Source organism: Triplophysa rosa, linkage group LG21 (assembly GCF_024868665.1).
Source record: "Triplophysa rosa linkage group LG21, Trosa_1v2, whole genome shotgun sequence".
Classification (NCBI taxonomy): Eukaryota; Metazoa; Chordata; class Actinopteri; order Cypriniformes; family Nemacheilidae; genus Triplophysa; species Triplophysa rosa.
In genome coordinates, this window is record NC_079910.1 from 14,862,670 (window position 1) to 14,880,211 (window position 17,542).

General features: G+C 38.7%; 1 protein-coding gene across 4 annotated transcripts in view; it reads right to left on the reverse strand.

Annotated features, from left to right (window-relative positions):
- The window catches only part of mocs1 (molybdenum cofactor synthesis 1), a 34,683-nt gene that overhangs the window by 4,424 nt on the left and 12,717 nt on the right, over nucleotides 1–17,542 (reverse strand). For 3 of the 4 annotated variants that reach the window (XM_057363145.1, XM_057363144.1, XM_057363146.1), the window contains exons 5-10: nucleotides 16,556–16,617; nucleotides 15,961–16,072; nucleotides 12,319–12,431; nucleotides 10,759–10,869; nucleotides 10,518–10,638; nucleotides 6,892–6,939 (exon numbers count right to left, since the gene is read on the reverse strand). In XM_057363145.1, coding sequence (XP_057219128.1) covers nucleotides 6,892–6,939; nucleotides 10,518–10,638; nucleotides 10,759–10,869; nucleotides 12,319–12,431; nucleotides 15,961–16,072; nucleotides 16,556–16,617 — 567 coding nt within the window. Of the gene's footprint in view, nucleotides 1–6,876; nucleotides 6,940–10,517; nucleotides 10,639–10,758; nucleotides 10,870–12,318; nucleotides 12,432–15,960; nucleotides 16,073–16,555; nucleotides 16,618–17,542 lie in introns of all 4 variants that reach the window. The other variant, XM_057363148.1, reaches the window with a different exon arrangement.

Genomic DNA, 17,542 nt, shown 5'->3' on the forward strand with positions numbered 1-17,542 from the left:
TATTTATGCTTATTTTATTTTATTTATTTGATTGACATCGAGAGTTAAGGCCTTAAGACCTGGACGGATCAAATATTTCCCCCGGCATTTCACCAAGCATTCACTTGAGACAATAATTATGTTTGCGAGACACATACATTCTGATGTGCGCACTTTTGGATGTTTCAGTCAGAGTAAGATCATTGTTGTGACTTAACATCTTTGAATAACCCTTAACATCAATCAGGTCCCGCACTTTATTTTCTCTAGTACAGTTAATTCCTTTAATGCAATAGGCAGACTCGCTCTGCTTGATATGCAGCTTTTGCAGTAATAATGAATGCACTTTATTTAGCCTACAATAAAGCTGTGCATTAACATGTATGATATGCTTTTTAATTATGTTTTTTAAAAGTCTATTCTTTTTTTAAATGCGTCATGCAGAATCGTTATCATCAGCAGGTGCATCAAACATCGCCTACACTAAAAAAATCTGTAAAAACAAGGCACAATATACTGTATTAATATGAAGGAATTTTCCGTATTCATTTTTTACAGTTGTTTCACTTGTATTTTACATTTTGCACTGAATTAAATTACATTTTAGCATTAACGGAAATGTCTGTAAAATAAAGGAAAATGTACTGGTAATTTTCTGCCAGGACTTTATCTGTTTTAACGGGATTTTTGTACAGTGTATGTACAGTGGCAAGAAAAAGTATGTGAACCTTTTGGAATTTCATTGTTTTCTGAACAAATTTGTCATAAAATGTGATCTGATCTTCATCCAAGTCAAGGGTATTGACAAACGTGTCTAAAAATAGACATCTTTCATGTCTTTATTGAACACACTCATTCAACATTCAAAATGGCAGTAGAAAAAGTGAACCCTCAGAATTAATAACTGGTTGACCCCCCTTGGCAGCAATAACCTCAACAGGCGCTTCCTGTAGCTGTGGATCAGACCTGCACATCCTTGAGGAGGAATTTTAGCCCATTCTTCCTGGCAGAACTGCTTTAGCTCGGTCATATTCTTTGGACGTCTCATGTGTACGGCCCTCTTCAAGTCAATCCATAGCATCTCTATTGGGTTGAGGTCTGGGCTCTGACTTGGCCACTCCAAAAGGCGGATTTAGTTTTTCTGAAGCCATTCTGTTGTGGACTTGCTCCTGTGTTTTGTGTCGTGGTCATGTTGCATCACCCACCTTCTACAAAGTTTCAACTGACGTACAGACATTCTCACATTATCCTGAAGAATTGTCTGATATACTTGGGAATTCATCTTCCCCTCAATGATTCCAGGCTGGCCAGGCCCTGATGCAGCAAAGCAGGCCCAAATCATGATGTTTCCTCCACCATACTTTACAGTTGGGATGATGTTTTCATGATGATATGCCGTGCCCATTCTACGCCAGATGTAGTGCTGTGTGTTTTTTCCAAATAGTTCAATCTTAGCTTCATCAGTCCACAAAACATTTTGTCCATACCGCTGTGGAGTGTCAATGTGCTCTTTTGCAAACTTCAGGCGTGCAGCAATGTTCTTTTTAGTAAGCAGTGGATTCCTTCGTGGTGTCCTGCCGTGGATACCCTGCTTGTTCAGTGTTTTACGTATTGTAGACTCATGAACAGAGATGTTAGCAAGTTCCAATGATGCCTTCAAATCTTTGGCTGTCATTCGGGGTTGTTTCTTTATCTCTGATGAGACTTCGTTGTGCTCTTGGTGTTATTTTGACTGGGCGCCCACTTCTTGGTAGAGTAGCAACAGTCCTAATTATGTCTCAGTCCTAAGGTGTCTCCATTTGTAGATTGTTTGGCAAACTGTAGACTGGTGAATTTTCTAAAGTGAAATAACTTTGTAACTCTTGCCAGCTTTATGTAAATCAACCATTCTTGATCGTAGATCCTCTGCAAGCTCTCTTTGGTGAGGCATGGCTCACATAAGCGTGTTCTTGTGCAGAGCAAACTCCAAAAGTTTGAGGGGTTTTTATCAGTCAAAGTAGCTTAATCAAAATTCCAAAAGGTTCACATACTTTTTCTTGCCACTGTACATACACTGTACAAAAATCCCGTTAAAACAGATAAAGTCCTGGCAGAAAATTACCAGTACATTTTCCTTTATTTTACAGACATTTCCGTTAATGCTAAAATGTAATTTAATTCAGTGCAAAATGTAAAATACAAGTGAAACAACTGTAAAAAATGAATACGGAAAATTCCTTCATATTAATACAGTATATTGTGCCTTGTTTTTACAGATTTTTTTAGTGTAGGCGATGTTTGATGCACCTGCTGATGATAACGATTCTGCATGACGCATTTAAAAAAAGAATAGACTTTTAAAAAACATAATTAAAAAGCATATCATACATGTTAATGCACAGCTTTATTGTAGGCTAAATAAAGTGCATTCATTATTACTGCAAAAGCTGCATATCAAGCAGAGCGAGTCTGCCTATTGCATTAAAGGAATTAACTGTACTAGAGAAAATAAAGTGCGGGACCTGATTGATGTTAAGGGTTATTCAAAGATGTTAAGTCACAACAATGATCTTACTCTGACTGAAACATCCAAAAGTGCGCACATCAGAATGTATGTGTCTCGCAAACATAATTATTGTCTCAAGTGAATGCTTGGTGAAATGCCGGGGGAAATATTTGATCCGTCCAGGTCTTAAGGCCTTAACTCTCGATGTCAATCAAATAAATAAAATAAAATAAGCATAAATAAAAAAACATAGACTTTACCTATAGATAGGGGTTTTTGAGTTGGTGTGTGCCAAATTTGCTGGAATTGGCTGCAGTGATTTTTTACATAAAATTCACTTGAAAAAATGATTTTCATAAACATCTTCATTCCACTAATCAAAACATAGTAATATCAATGGCCACTACAAGGATTTAGTAGCAGGCCATGGTGAATTAGATCCTGGCTCAGCTCATCAGTGATTGGGTGAGAGCAGTTCAAACTTATCGGCAGTGGAAATCAGTGGGAGGGGCTCATTATACAACAGACAAAACGCCGTAAAAGACGCGCGCTCTGTGCAACCAAAACGGCGTTTTTTACGCGCGTCATATGGCCAGACAGCGGCGCAAAATACGGCGCTTTCAAGTGCCTTAGAACGCCGTTAAATACGGCGTTATGGACGACTTTTCGCGCGTTTTTTACGGCGTTTGGATGTAAACGCGTTACGTAATTCTGAACCATTTTGCTTTTTTCTTCCTGCTTGCATAATAAAATTCTAATTTATTTATATAGCGCTTTTCGCAATGTGCATTGTTCAAAAGCAGCTTTACAGAAGAAAATCTATTAAAAAACAAACAAACAGAAAAACACTTAAGATAAAACACAGTGCATGGTGTTTGTAGAACAAGCAAGGTCGTTCTAATTAAGCTATGTTAACGGAATTTACCGAACCTTAATCTAATAACATAATATATTATTTTATGTTATTAATTTATTACCTATAATAAAGGTAACATAAATAGGTAAGAGAACAAGAGTTAGAAGAGTAATTTATTCGTAACAGAAAACAGTATTTACTTATAATGCAGTTTTGCACAAGTCAGAAACTCCACCCAAACTGAAACTGAGATATCATCCCATATAAGTTAAATTATATGAGAGAATGCGGCGTCATACGTCTAAATGCCGATTAAAGGTTGAAAATTACTTTAATCAAAATAATCATTTCAAAAATTAAAAAAATAATAATAAGCTTGATTGCTTAGCAACCTTAAACTGTACTATTTATCTGCCCCATGCCGTGGAGGACCGCGTTTCTCCGCAGCCGGCCTCAACAGACTGAAAACGGACGTTCACCCAAGCATTTAGATATGATCGATTTTACTCGACAAAGCATATGAAACAAAGATAAATAATGACCACGACTCACTCCAGTATGCATGTTCTCCATTTTACATTTTGCACTGAATTACATTACATTTTAGCATTAACGGAAATGTCCGTAAAATAAAAGAAAATGTACTGGTAATTTTCTGCCAGTACTTCATCTGTTTTAACAGGATTTTTTTACAGTGTATGTAATTACGTTTAATTAGGCCTACTATTCGGAGCAATGGGATCAGTAGGCTTATAACCACCATCTTTGTGCAAACCAACTTTTTAAAATGTTTTTTTCCTGTAGCTTGTAAGTAGCATGCCCGCATCCCGACTCATTTTGCCATGTTCTCGCCAGGCTAGGCTGCATGAGTGGGTTGCCGGGCCTGAATCCCGCACTTATTTCTATGTGCTGAATAATATTTTTTTCCATTTCATTGTAAGTTTCTTTGCAGTTCCACGCACGATAGCGTCAGTCTCTTCACGGAGGTAAATGGCAAGGCATTTGGCATTGACTTGGGCTGTGTTATATTTGAGTTAATAAGTTCATGCTTGTTACATTACAATCATTGCGCAACATTATTGCGTCTCCTTATAGTCAATCAGTTTTTGTAATATGGAAACGAAAATCACATGGCTACTGATAAGAGACATGCATAGACTAAAAGGCCCCTGTAAGTCGCTTTGGATAAAAGTGTCTGCTAAATGCGTAAATGTAAAATCTATTACTGTTCGTTCGTCCTGTTTATAGCACGAAAGTCCACTGATGTGTGAGCTCAGCAGCAAAAATCAAGTGCAGATACGGTTTATAAAAAGATCTCTCATTCCAGACTTTCTTTTCATACTGAATACGCATTAAGTACTAAAATATAAATCTAAAAACGACCAAGCGATACAGATAAACAGAACAAGAGCAACAACGAAAAAATTGACTAATGGATCAAGCGGGTCTCGAAACGACGTTTCATGCTGTTATAGACTGCGAGTCAATGTCGCTAACCAGCAGACCACCTCTCACAGTGCTTAGCATCTGCTTAAAGGGAATGCAGTTTACTGTGGCTGACCTCGTTTATACCAGGAGTGATTTCTGGTGTTGGAAATTAGCTAATACAGTATTTCAACCGATTGCTTTTTTGCTTTTCACGTAGGCCATACGCGCTATATGTAATACGCAGGAGACATTACTATGGGATCGGTTGGCCTTCATACAATTGCTGACCTCGTTGTGTAACTATACATTTCCAAAGAGAAGAAGTCGCTTCCTCGGAAAGCAAGCAATGGTTTGTTTAATATTAGCAAAGGTAACACTGCGCACAAAATAAAATCCTGTAAAATGATCAGTGGTAAATTGCTCTGGTCTGGCTCAGTTCATCAGTGATTGGGTGAGAACAGTTCGAATTTACTGGCTGCGGAAATCAGCGGGAGGGGCTCATTATACAACACACAAAACGCCGTAAAAGACGCGCGCTCTGTGCAACCAAAACGGCGTTTTTTACGCGCGTCATATGGCCAGACAGCGGCGCAAAAAGCGGCGCTTTCAAGTGCCTTAGAACGCCGTTAAATACGGCGTTATGGACGACTTTTCGCGCGTTTTTTACGGCGTTTGGAATCGCGACGCCGTATTTTGCGGCGCAAATACTGTTTAAAACGCCGTCAAAAACGGCGTTCGGATATAAACGCGTTAAATCTATGGCGTAATTCTGACACCATCGGCTTGCCATACGCAAATACTGTTTAAAACGCCGTCAAAAACGGCGTTCGGATATAAACGCGTTAAATCTATGGCGTAATTCTGACACCATCGGCTTGCCATAGTATGTACGTTGTCCTCTCGCGTATGGCGTTATTTACTCGCGGAAGTTATTTGCCGTGCGCTGCCAGCATCAGCATTGCGCTCGTTTCTTTATGGCATTATAATGCCTTCATATAAACGCATTGTTCTAAAGCGCACGGCGCAGGTGCACTCAGGGCGTGCCTGAATCCACTTTTGCTAGTTTAACGACGGGAAAACGGTCGGCGCGCCAGGGTGCATGGTCAAAACAGGTTGTCCCGATTCTCGAGTAATGGGTGATTTTGGGGCGTAACGTGCAGTAAACCAATCAGAGTCTCGTCTCTCATTCCCTTTAAGAGCCAGTTGCGTTCGCGCCATGGCGGATTCGCTATTTACACGTTGGAATTTTCAAGAGCAAAGACTGGACGCTTCTCCAGAGAGGAAATGCATCTGCTCGTGCGTGAGGTTAAAGCGCGCGAGCAGACCATCTACAGGATCAGCCGGATTTTTATCTTTATGTACACAATAATGATCTTTTACATTGTTATCCATTTATTTTTTATATATGGCATGTTTGTGCGCTTCCCTCTGTGTAATAAGTAAAGTGAAAGCGCGTTGTGGACCCGCCCAGAGACGCATTTTCTACACGCTCTTTAAATAACACAAAAATATTGCGCCATTGACTTTAGACCAGGTTTGAGTTGGTCTATGGCGCAGTCTATTTTTACTTCCTCAAAATAGCAATGGGCCAACAATGCGCCTGAAAACACCTCTTTTTTAGACTAACACGCCCATGGGCGCACAAATGAGCGCAAATGCATTTGCTATTAAAACAACGCAACGCAGGACGGGAAAATGAGAACTGCGTCGGGCTGAAACTAGCAAAAACACTTGCGCTTTGTGTCGGGTGTACGATAGGGCCCCATGTATCTTAATCTTAATACCATATACTGTCTTTAATTTTTTCCCTTCAAGTACTACTATTATTTTTCATTTTTTTAATTATGACGTTTATAAAGCTGCTTTGCAACAATGAAAATTGTGAAAAGTGAAATATAAATAAAACTGAATAACCTAGTCCCACATTTACCTTCCTTCCTTATGATCAGTTAATGAGTGATGCCTGATTGCACCTAATCAATCTTAAAAACATTTACCTATTTGGTTCCTTTCTGAAGGAATGAGCTTTCATCTTATGTTTGAATATCTGTATATTGCCCACTCAATGAGTAAATAACATTTAATCCAATAGATGACAAAAGCAATGAGTGTAAAGTGTGTTACGTACTGCTACATCACCCACCAATGAGGATCATTGGTCTGTTCTTCATCTGAGATATATTCAACATCCCTGAAGAAAAATAAAATTATTATATACAACCAATTAAAACAGGCAGGATTAAAAAGCATGATTTAAAAGGCAGGATTAGAAATGTCCTAGAAACAGGATTTATCAGATGTCCCACAACTAAAAGGTAATGTTTTAGTAAACACGTTGAAAATATACATTTCATATGTTCTAAAAAAAAATACTTTACTAAAAATATTGTATTTTACCACTTCTCATATTATTGCCCCGTTGGATAAATCACTGTTATTTTTCTAACTTTTTTAAATTGCTTTGGAAGCTAAATGCTTAAATGTAAAAAAAATCTGCATTCCTTTCCAGTTGGTATTCAATAATTTTGTCCGCATCTGAATCTACATTTAAATTAAGATGGTAAAATAAAAAGTTTATTTGAAAAAACATAACTCGTTTTTAATCGTTTTCTTTAATAATGTTATTTATTGCGTTATGGTTTTATTGTGTTTTATTCTGTTAGTTAACTGTATTTTTTGAGTTATTATTACTTAATAAAAACTGTAGTTTGACTGATATTACTTAGAATGTAGGGCTGTCGCGATAAACCGACGATAAATATCACGTGATTTATGCACAGCTTCTGAGTGAAGTACGGGGAAAATGCTGCTGCATCCGAAAGCCAGAGGGCGCTCTCGTGCGGAAACTCCAAATACGCACTGCAGAAGAAGACCATAACACGTTCTAGAATCTAGGAAATGCCTATGAACATCTTTTTATCACTGTTACTCAAGCCTCATCAGGTATTTTTATGATAATAAAGTATATTTATAATGATCACGTTTGACGGGTGATGCTTTTTCAAATGCACATTATAAGCGACTCGCACTGCTTCTAGATCGAGCAGCATTTCCTACTGATCCCAGAGCCAAGCTATGCATAAATAAAATATCGACACATTGCATATCGAAGCCAGCTTGATTTCAATAGGATTTAGTGGTATCGCGATAAATGATCGTGCAGCCCTATGCACAGTAAAAAACATGGTTATCTGTTTTGCAAATGAACTCCTCTAATATAGTTACTAATTAAACAAACAATATGTTCGGCTAATTGTCATTATCTTGCCTGTTAGCATCTCATAAACAGTTGGCAGATATAAGCAGCCTTTATGGTTAAGCTTAATGTCATGAAATCTTTCTAAAATGTTTAGTTTTCAAGGCAGACTGTCGGTGTTACAGAGATTTTAGAATTGTTGTGAGAAGGTCTTAGTGACTTAGGAGTCCTCTTCACAACTCCTAACATTTCACAGATTTAGAAGCTAGTTTTAGTGATAAAACACTAAATTTAGGACTGACACGCCCATTATTTGAGGAATTCATGACAGAATTTTCATTTTTGGGTGAACTATGCCTAAACCTGGTCTGTGAACCCGGGCCCTTAAGTGTTTCCGCAAAGTCTGAAACCAATTTCAGATGCCAGCGCTCAGACATAAATCATCATAGGCAAATCATCTGTAAGCGCCAACGGCACAATAAACTTAGTTCTGCTTCATCTCAGTCAACACGCCACAGTATGGGTCAGCCTAAGGATGAGCTGTCAGGAGATGGTATGACAAATTAGCCACGCCCCGCTCATAATCACAGTTTATAAATACAGGTACCAACCGGCCACTACTCTCAGCCTCAGAAGGGCCTTGGCCAATGAAAGCGGCCAAAGTTCCCAGACCTTTAGTATGAAGATATCAATGCATCACAGCAGCTCTAACCAAGGCCCTTCTCTATTGATTGCTCAGTTGGCCAGGAGGACAGCTCAAGTAAGAGATCTGGTTGTTCCAAACTTCTTCCATTAATGATTCATGGATGCTGCATTGCTTCTGTGAACCTTCAATACGGCAGAATTTTATTGTAGTCTTCCCCAGATCTGTGTCTTGATACAATCCTGTCTCACAGCTCTACTGGCAGTTAGATCTTATTGAGGGGTGTGTGCCTTTCTAAATCATACTCATTCAATTGAATTTGCCACATGTTAACTCCACTTCAAGTAACATCAACAAGCAAAACTGAAATGCTGCTGAGCTAACTTTCTGAAGTGTCCCAGAAAAGGGTTTGAATACTTATGCAATGTAATTGTTTCATTGTTGTCAGAAAGCTTTTGTTTCGTTTTATTCTTAATTGTGCATGGAGTGTAGATTAATGTAAAAGTAGTTTAACATAAAGCAGCAACATAGAGAACTTGAGGACAAATGACACATTTCTCTTGTTGATAGGTGCAGATCTGGTGCAGGCTCAACAATCCAGGACGTCATCCCAGGCTGGGTGAGCCAAAGTTAAAGCGTTCACTCCGCCACCCATATGAACTGTCTGTGGCAGCTAAGAGAGTTTGGGATGGAGGAAACAGAGAAACGAAGGACGTCTCTTGAATCAGATTTGTGGGATGGAGCCTCTCAGATCTCAGATCTTGCCCCAATGGACACTTAACAAAAGGGCATTGAGGGGCATCAAGGTTTGAACTCCTCACATTAAAAACAGCATTTCTTTTGGCTATTTCCTCCTTTAGGAGGGTCAGAGCATGCCTCGTCTGTACACCCAGCATGCCTGAGGTTAGGGCCTAAAGTTCTGTCCTATTCCTATGTCTCCAGACCTTTACTCTTGGAATCCTTTTACCCCCTCCCCACACCTCTGCAGAAGCAGCCAGAATGCATTCGGTCCGCCCATTTAGAGCCCTGTGGAGGTACATTAATTGCACACAGCTATAAGTCAAACTAATAAGCTGTTTGTCTGCTTCGGGGACTCAGTGAGAGGCCAGCCAAAATGGGTGGTCAGGTTGATAAAGTTGGCCTACCATAGCATGGGAATGCTTTCCCCTAAAGGGTTGGTGGCCCATTGATTTGTGTGTTATGTAAAAACCAATAAAATGTTTTGATGACGTGAAGTGGTTTTGTGGTTTATTGCCCCCCTACTTTTCTATTTTTCCCTTTATGACCTTATCTGGTACACAGTTGACACATACCGTTACTTATTGACGGAGATAAAATATAGAGTGAAGGGTTACGCAGATAACCCAGGTTCAGAGAATGAAAGCAACATGCCATTCGGGGATTTCCTGACGCCAGCAGAAAAAAAGAGAAAGGGCCCGCCGTTGGCTTGGCACCTGTATTTATAAAGCGTGATTACAAGTGGGGCGTGGTTAATTTGACATACATTTGACTGTCTCCTGACAGTTCATCCTTAGCCAGGCAGAAAGTGGTGTGTGTGGACTTCATTCACAGAACCTGGGTTACCTGCATAAGCATCCGTTTCAAATAAAACAAATATATTTCGATGTTTCCATCCGCATATCTCCTATGACAAGTCTAATAAGTCGAAGAAAGAACACACAAACAGAAACGTTAAAATACTGATTCTGCTCAAAGTGAATCTGATTGGCGTTTATACTCTGCGGCTATAAATTGTACGTATGGTGATAGAATTGTTTCATAATCCCAAATAAATAGAAAGACCAAGAGATTCACAACTGTGAGTGACAAAAGAATGTGAATCTGGTTTCACAGATATAATATAGGACTATTTTCCTCTATATTAATGACCATAACACTTTTGTCTCATCTGTGTGATGTGTTTGTGTACCTGCATGTTGCTTTTTCTTTCTCCCCACTGCCGCCCCTATGACTTGCAGAAGTTCCTCTTCAGATGCTCCAGAACGCAGACGATCCCTCAAGGATACCTCCGAGTTCCCAAACAAACACACCTAGCACAAACACAGGCATATACATATAAAACACAAATCTATAGTAGAGAGACAGGTAAAAGCTTTAACAAACTTTTGGTTTCGAGTTTAGAAAACATGATTCATACTGCATTCAGTTACCTTTAAATTGCCGTCAGCTGTGATGCGCAGACGATTGCAAGTACCACAGAAATGGTCTGACATGGAGGTTATGAACCCCAGCTGGCCCTGAAATCCTGGTACTCTAAACGCCTATAACCATACATAGCATAAAACCATACACATTAGAGATTATTCACTAACATTTTCTTGGTCTACAGCCTTAACATTTGAAAATGAAAATTCTCATCATTATATTATCATATTCAGTAACTTCCAAACTCATTTATTCTGAGAGACATTAAGCAAGATGTTTAATGTCTAGTCTGCTCTTTCATAATCAAAGTAGATGGCGAGCAGGCACTGTCAGGTTGAGGTCTGTTTTTTCAATTCCACTCCCACCAGGCTATACCCTGCACCTGCCCACTCCTGCTAGTAAATCACTCTGTGTGCTAGGTGTGCCATAGGGAGGCTCAGAGATGACGTATTTTTGTACGCAAAACCCGGAAGCGAGTTAGCATTTTAGGACTTCCGGTTCCATCGATCCAAAGTTTATGGGTTTTAGAATGGGTTTTTGGTAAATCACCCGAAATAAGGTCTGTCGTAAACAAGACCTCTAAATATTTTCACGTTTTATTCTATGACATAAAACACACCAATTATATAGCCAGCTTGTGATTTTTTAAAGCCTTATCGTGTCTTAAAAACGGCGGTTGCTAACAAGTTGCTAAAAGTGACTACTTCCTTTGGCGGGACGATAGACGTCATCACGCATGTAAAGCTCACAAATAATGCAACATGGGCACAAATCACTTAAAACGCAGATGCGGATTCATTCACAGAGTAATTACTTACCAGGGAACACATTTTTAATAAAGTTTGAAAGAGTTGTTGGAGGTTTGGTGGTGGTGACGTTGATATCGAGCAATCTTAAGTGTAGTCTGTTTATAGCATCGTTTTAGCTTTTTACTTCTGCCGATTGTTTTTCGGCTTCAAAGTAACAAATGTTGTGTTCATTTATAAAGATTGTCTTGATAGACAAAAGTGTAAACATCATAAACCTTTGTTAATCACAGAGCTTATTTTTTGCGATCTTCCAAAAGTCTATGGGGAAAATGCAAGGCTTTCGGTCGAGGGAACCAGCGCGGCGCTTACTTCCGGGTTAGCCTACAAGAATATGGCATCTCTGATCCTCTCCATTACACCTGCTATCCGCATGTAATGGTTTTCATGGGAACTCAGACGTATTAGCCAAAAATATGAACAAATGAAAACTGTTTGCTAACTACACGGACCAACTGCTCTGCACATTTAACTGGCACGCTTACTTTAGTACATGGATCGATCCCTGGGCTGATGATTTGAGTCAGGTGTGTTAGATAAGGGAGACATGCAAAATGTACAGAGCAGTGAGTTCCCAGGAACAGGTTTGGGAACCACTGCCTTAAATAAATTAACAATAACAGTAAAATGATCACAGCGCACAGACTGATGCTTAATAGTATAAATGTGATAAACTTTACTTTCAGAATACCTATAGTAAGAACACAGAGACTAAGTCACATTCAGATTGATTTATTTAGCAGTTAGGAGTTGGCTGACCTTGGCTGTGTCCGTTTCTTCTCCAGGAACCTTCTCCAGATTGGGCCATTTCTGCTTTATGCAGTCCAACATCTCCTGATAACTCACCATCTTTTTAAAGTTCCATCTGTTACCTAGAGTGATAGACCAATGTGTCTTAACATTCAACCATTTTAATTATTTTGTTTATTGAATTGGGCAATTTTTAATAATGGAAACTGAAGGAGCTGTAACAGTTTTACTTTTAAGAAGAAGTACAAATTCCGAGGAGAGTGAAGCATACTCGAGATTTTTTTTTTCTTGATAATTTTACTTTTATTTGCCGGTGAGCTTTTTCGACGCCAGAGTCAGTCCGCAGACTAATTTCCGGTCATATAACCCTATTGAGTTGTTTTGGCTTAACGAAGTTCTCAACCATGTAAAGAGGATCTGTCATATCGCTTATATATTACTTATCTATCTACTTATATATTTATTACTTTATCTAAAAAAACCCTCCTTTTCCCATACAGCGTTATACAACCGGAAATTACTTTGCCGACTCTGGCGTCCCAAAAGCTAACCGGCACCATCTCGTACAACTAGCGAATTGTTGGTCATTGTTTTACGAATTCCGCTTAAAGAAATAAAGGAAAAACACCAAGGCTTTGTTAATTATGGAAGGATTGTGTAGAAAATTATGGCAGGATTTACCAGACAATTTTGAAAAGTAGTTGCAAATTGTATTTGCAATTGCATTTATTTGTGGATGTAAAAATTGTGACATAATTCAAACGCAAGTTGTTTGCATTTTCATTTCTTCAAACGTTCAATGTCTGCCAAATTTCAAATGAAAAAGCCAAGTCCACTTGCAGTTGCATTTCCAATGACTTCCGAATTATGACCTATCACATTAAATTTGTTTAACTTAATTTAAATGCAAATGCAAATCATTAGCATTTTGTTTATGTTACAGATGTAACATCAACAATACAATTAGCAATTACTTGGTAACACTTTATATTTATTTTAGATTGTATTTGTTAAAAATGTGTTAATGCATCATGACATCCGGTTCCTGTGTGCCTTTCTGCCAACGGTTTGCTTGTATATCTGTATAAATTTATATATATTTAATATTTGATACTTATCACGGTCAATACTAACTTATCTGATACTTTACAAAATCTGTCCTGTTTCAAAACCAAAAGCTGGATCTGGCACGTAAACAGACTGATGGTGGACCCGAAAGGATGAGACAATGGCCAGACAAGTCCTTATCACAACAAGCTATTAGATACAGTAAATACTTGTGTCTTTGTGTTGTTAACAAGCAAGCGGAGAACTGGCTCTCCTGGTCGAGTCTGGTTTCTTCCAAGGATTTTTTCTCCACTTATACACTTCATTGGAGTTTTAGTTCCTTTCCACTGTTCGCTATTGCTGGGCTTGCTCACTGGGAGCCTGCTGACATCAGGTGAAATTTGATTTTAACGTCTTAGTCAGACTAAAATCATAAAGACACAAATATTTTTCCCAAGAATGCTAACTGCAACCCATAATAGTATTGCAACTTCTCTTTGACCTGTTGATAACATATCTAAAGTATCTCTAGCTCATCTGTAAGACTTGCAATAATACCATGAAAGTTGTACAATGTATACAATGCTATATACTGTATGTGTGTACATACGTGTCTGTGAATGTTTTAACCATTAAGACATCACCCTACACTTCAGCCTCTCGTCGAAGTTCTTGTCCAATCAAATGCGCTTTAGAATCAACAGAGTCCCCATCCCTTTACTATGAAAGCCGCTAAAGTGGTGCCTCACATCAGCCACTTATTTGCACATTTATTATGTCCTGATGAATGACGCATAGATGGGGAATGATTCAGATAGTGTAAACGTTGTCCTTTGGGACAAATGAAGTGTAATTTCGCATCAGTGCCCCAGTTATGTGATAACTCATATGCCCCCAGCATATGATCATACGCGCAAATCTGAGAAAAAAAAACAAAAGCATATCTGACCTGTTTCAAGCCTGCACAGAATGTTGCATGTACGGCTCTATGGAAGAGCTCAGACACTGCAGCCTTGACGAGTAAGACAAATCCTCGCCTTAGAATTATAAGGTTCTATCTGCGTTCGGAGTTGTTCTGAGATATTAAGCATTAAAGTTTTGGCATTTCATATAGCACAAATGATATGGGGAACAAATCTCTTTCATATATGAGAAAGACAGAGACCCTACATGTATTCTACAATAGCAACATTTTCTGAAATTTGTAAATGGGGATTTTTGGAACAGGTCAAATGCAGATAGAACCTTCCGATTCTGAAAAATCACTATGTTTAGAATGATAAGGTTCTATCTGCAAAACATTCATTAATGCAATACATTTTCAAGCAACACAAACAATTGACTTATAATGTTTGTTAAAACATGAAATTAGTGTTGTAATATTGTGTTGATATGTATAGACAAGAAGTTTTCATGCTTTTATGAGATTTTAATATTTTAGGACGCATACTTTTTGTTCAAGTTAAGCATAAAAGGCAGTGCGAAATGTTTGATCTATAGTAGTGCAGATGGTATTTTTATTTAGGTATATGGTGGGTAATTCTACACATTATTGCAGGAACCATTAAGTTTCCGTTGGTTTAGACAGAAAGCAGCTACCTAGACCTAGACTGTTTTCTACAGAAGGTGGGACAGGAAAATGTAATTATGGCTGAAATAACATGATCATGTTTATTGTTGTAATTAAAACTGTTGACATTGTTGACTATTCGGCCGTTAGGGCTTTATATTGTAAAACTTAAGGCAATTAATCTCATTATGGGGGTTCATGTAAACATTGGTATAAGGAAGCTAACAGTTAGCGCTGCTGGCTAGTGTTGTGTCTACAGCTAAATATAAAAATAAACTCCTCAACAAAACCTAAAACAAAACAAAAGTTCTCCTTGACAAGAGTATCAATAAAACAGTCAACCTTGAGGTTTCTTTTAAACAGATATTTCCCACTGTCACTGAGGAGTCCGGTCACATGACAAAGAAAGCTGATCCTGATTGGTCCTCTTCTGTGCATTCAAAGTGCTGATTGGCTCGAGTTAGCATCAAATTATAATTCGATTTTGTAGATAGAACCTTTTTGTTTTCTTTAAAAAAGTCCCAAAATGTACACATTAAAAAAACAAACATGGCATAATGTAAATAAGAATAACAATTTGTGAATAACTGATACAGATAACAGATAGAACCTTATCATTCTAAGGTGACGAAATGCCAGCGTGATGTAAATCACAAGCTACAAATGACACATTACTGGTATCACAGATCTTCCTCATCTTTCTACTAGACTTTTATACCACTGTGGCTATCACGCTGATAAATGCAGCTTTGCCAGGCTGACTCTGCCGTAAACAAAACGCTACTGGTTATTTTAAAAGGGGGGCGGGGCCACACGATATGTCTCATGCTGTCTGCCTTTTTCAGTTGAAACTACGTCAACACATCAATTAATGCTGCACGTTCCAAGGTGATTCACTAGGTCTTTAAAGATTATTCCAACTATGTATCAGTTTTACAAATGTCAATTCTGCTACTATATAGAAGGGTATACTATTGAGTTCTTTGTATCTAGAATATACAAATATAGTGTATATTATTTTAAAATGATCTTACCATCAAAAGGCATGTATTCAATGAATCTCACATCCAAAGGTTTCTTCTCTGTAAGGAGCACAAAGTCCAGTAACTCATCTTCATTCAGACCTCTCATGACCACACAGTTCACCTGAAAGCAGTCAACAATGAACATCTTAATTGTTTTCCAAAGATTAGACTGCCCTTATACTGGTTTCCTGTCCAAGGTAGCCTTTACCTTACCATTTACAAGGTAACTTGTTATATCTCGATGTGTTCAAGAAATGTGGTCAAAACAGGTTAAATACGGGACATGTTCTTAAAACCTGTATTTTTAACAAAAAAAATGGGTTGGGTTAAAAACTACCTTAAGCAACTCAAGTTTTTTATTAATTGTTGACAGGCAGACAACACTTTTGGAAATGTTGTCATGGCAACACAAAACTCGCATTGTCACATGACCTAACGCAGATAAAAAGGTTAATACTTCTATTTATATTTTAAACTTGAATATAAATTACATTATGTATAAATATTACTCATATTTCTCAAATTATACATGTATGTTTGTGTATTTATAAACATACACGCCACACACAAACATAAACACAAACGGATAAAGCAGATGTGTTACCTTGACTGGATTGTAGCCCATTTCAATAGCCTTCTCAATGCCTTCCATCACTTTATGAAACCCTGCAGGCAGTACCAATGTTAAGCATCAAAAAGTATGTACTGTCAGTTGATGGAAACTGTTGTTAGTAATAGCAGCTACTTTGTAAATTTCATGTTTATATTTCATATGTGTATTTAGTTTGTTCTATTTTCTAGAAAGCACGCGCAGTCCAATAGCTTTTACAATGATTGTGTGCATTTGAGTATAGTTAGGTCATTTTACCTATGTATCACTTACTGTAGTTCCTTTCAGTCGGTCTCTCGACGTTGTGTCGAACCGACAGAATGGGGTTTGATCTTGAGAACCTATCATCTCTGATTGTACTTTTAAAAGGCCAATTAACTTGGCGAATGGCATGGCATGCCAGTCTCCGCCCCGTACATACGGGTATAAAAGGAAGATGGCGTGCCCATTCATTCACCTTTTTGTTCTTCGGAACCTGCTAAGCTGAAATGCTGAGCGCATTATCTCCTGACTATCTACTGAATTCTACGACGCAGAGCAGCGGTTTCGTCCTGGTGTGTGCGATTTCCCCTGGGCATTTCGGTAGCGAGCCGAAGGTGTCTATTAGAGAAAATTTCCTAAAAGAGCTAAATTTCTCACAGCGTGCACTTGTCGCCAGGCATGTCTCGCCGCTGTAATCTTGGATGTGACCGCCTCATCCTTGAGTCTGACAGGCACGATACCTGCATCACATGTCTGGGTCACCAGCTGAAGTTCGGGGATACGGCATGTCCGCACTGTGAGACATGTCTATCAAGGTTTTGCGGTCACGGTTGGCTGTGTTCTTTTTGGACACAGCCACAACATCGTCTGCTTCCTATTCCGTGGCGTCTGCAGCAGTGAGCGGCGATGGTGATATGGGGGTTCCCATGGACGTTAACCCGTCGCAGCAATGCCGCGGACCGCCCAGGTTCCGTTACGCTCACCTAACCTGCCTCCGAT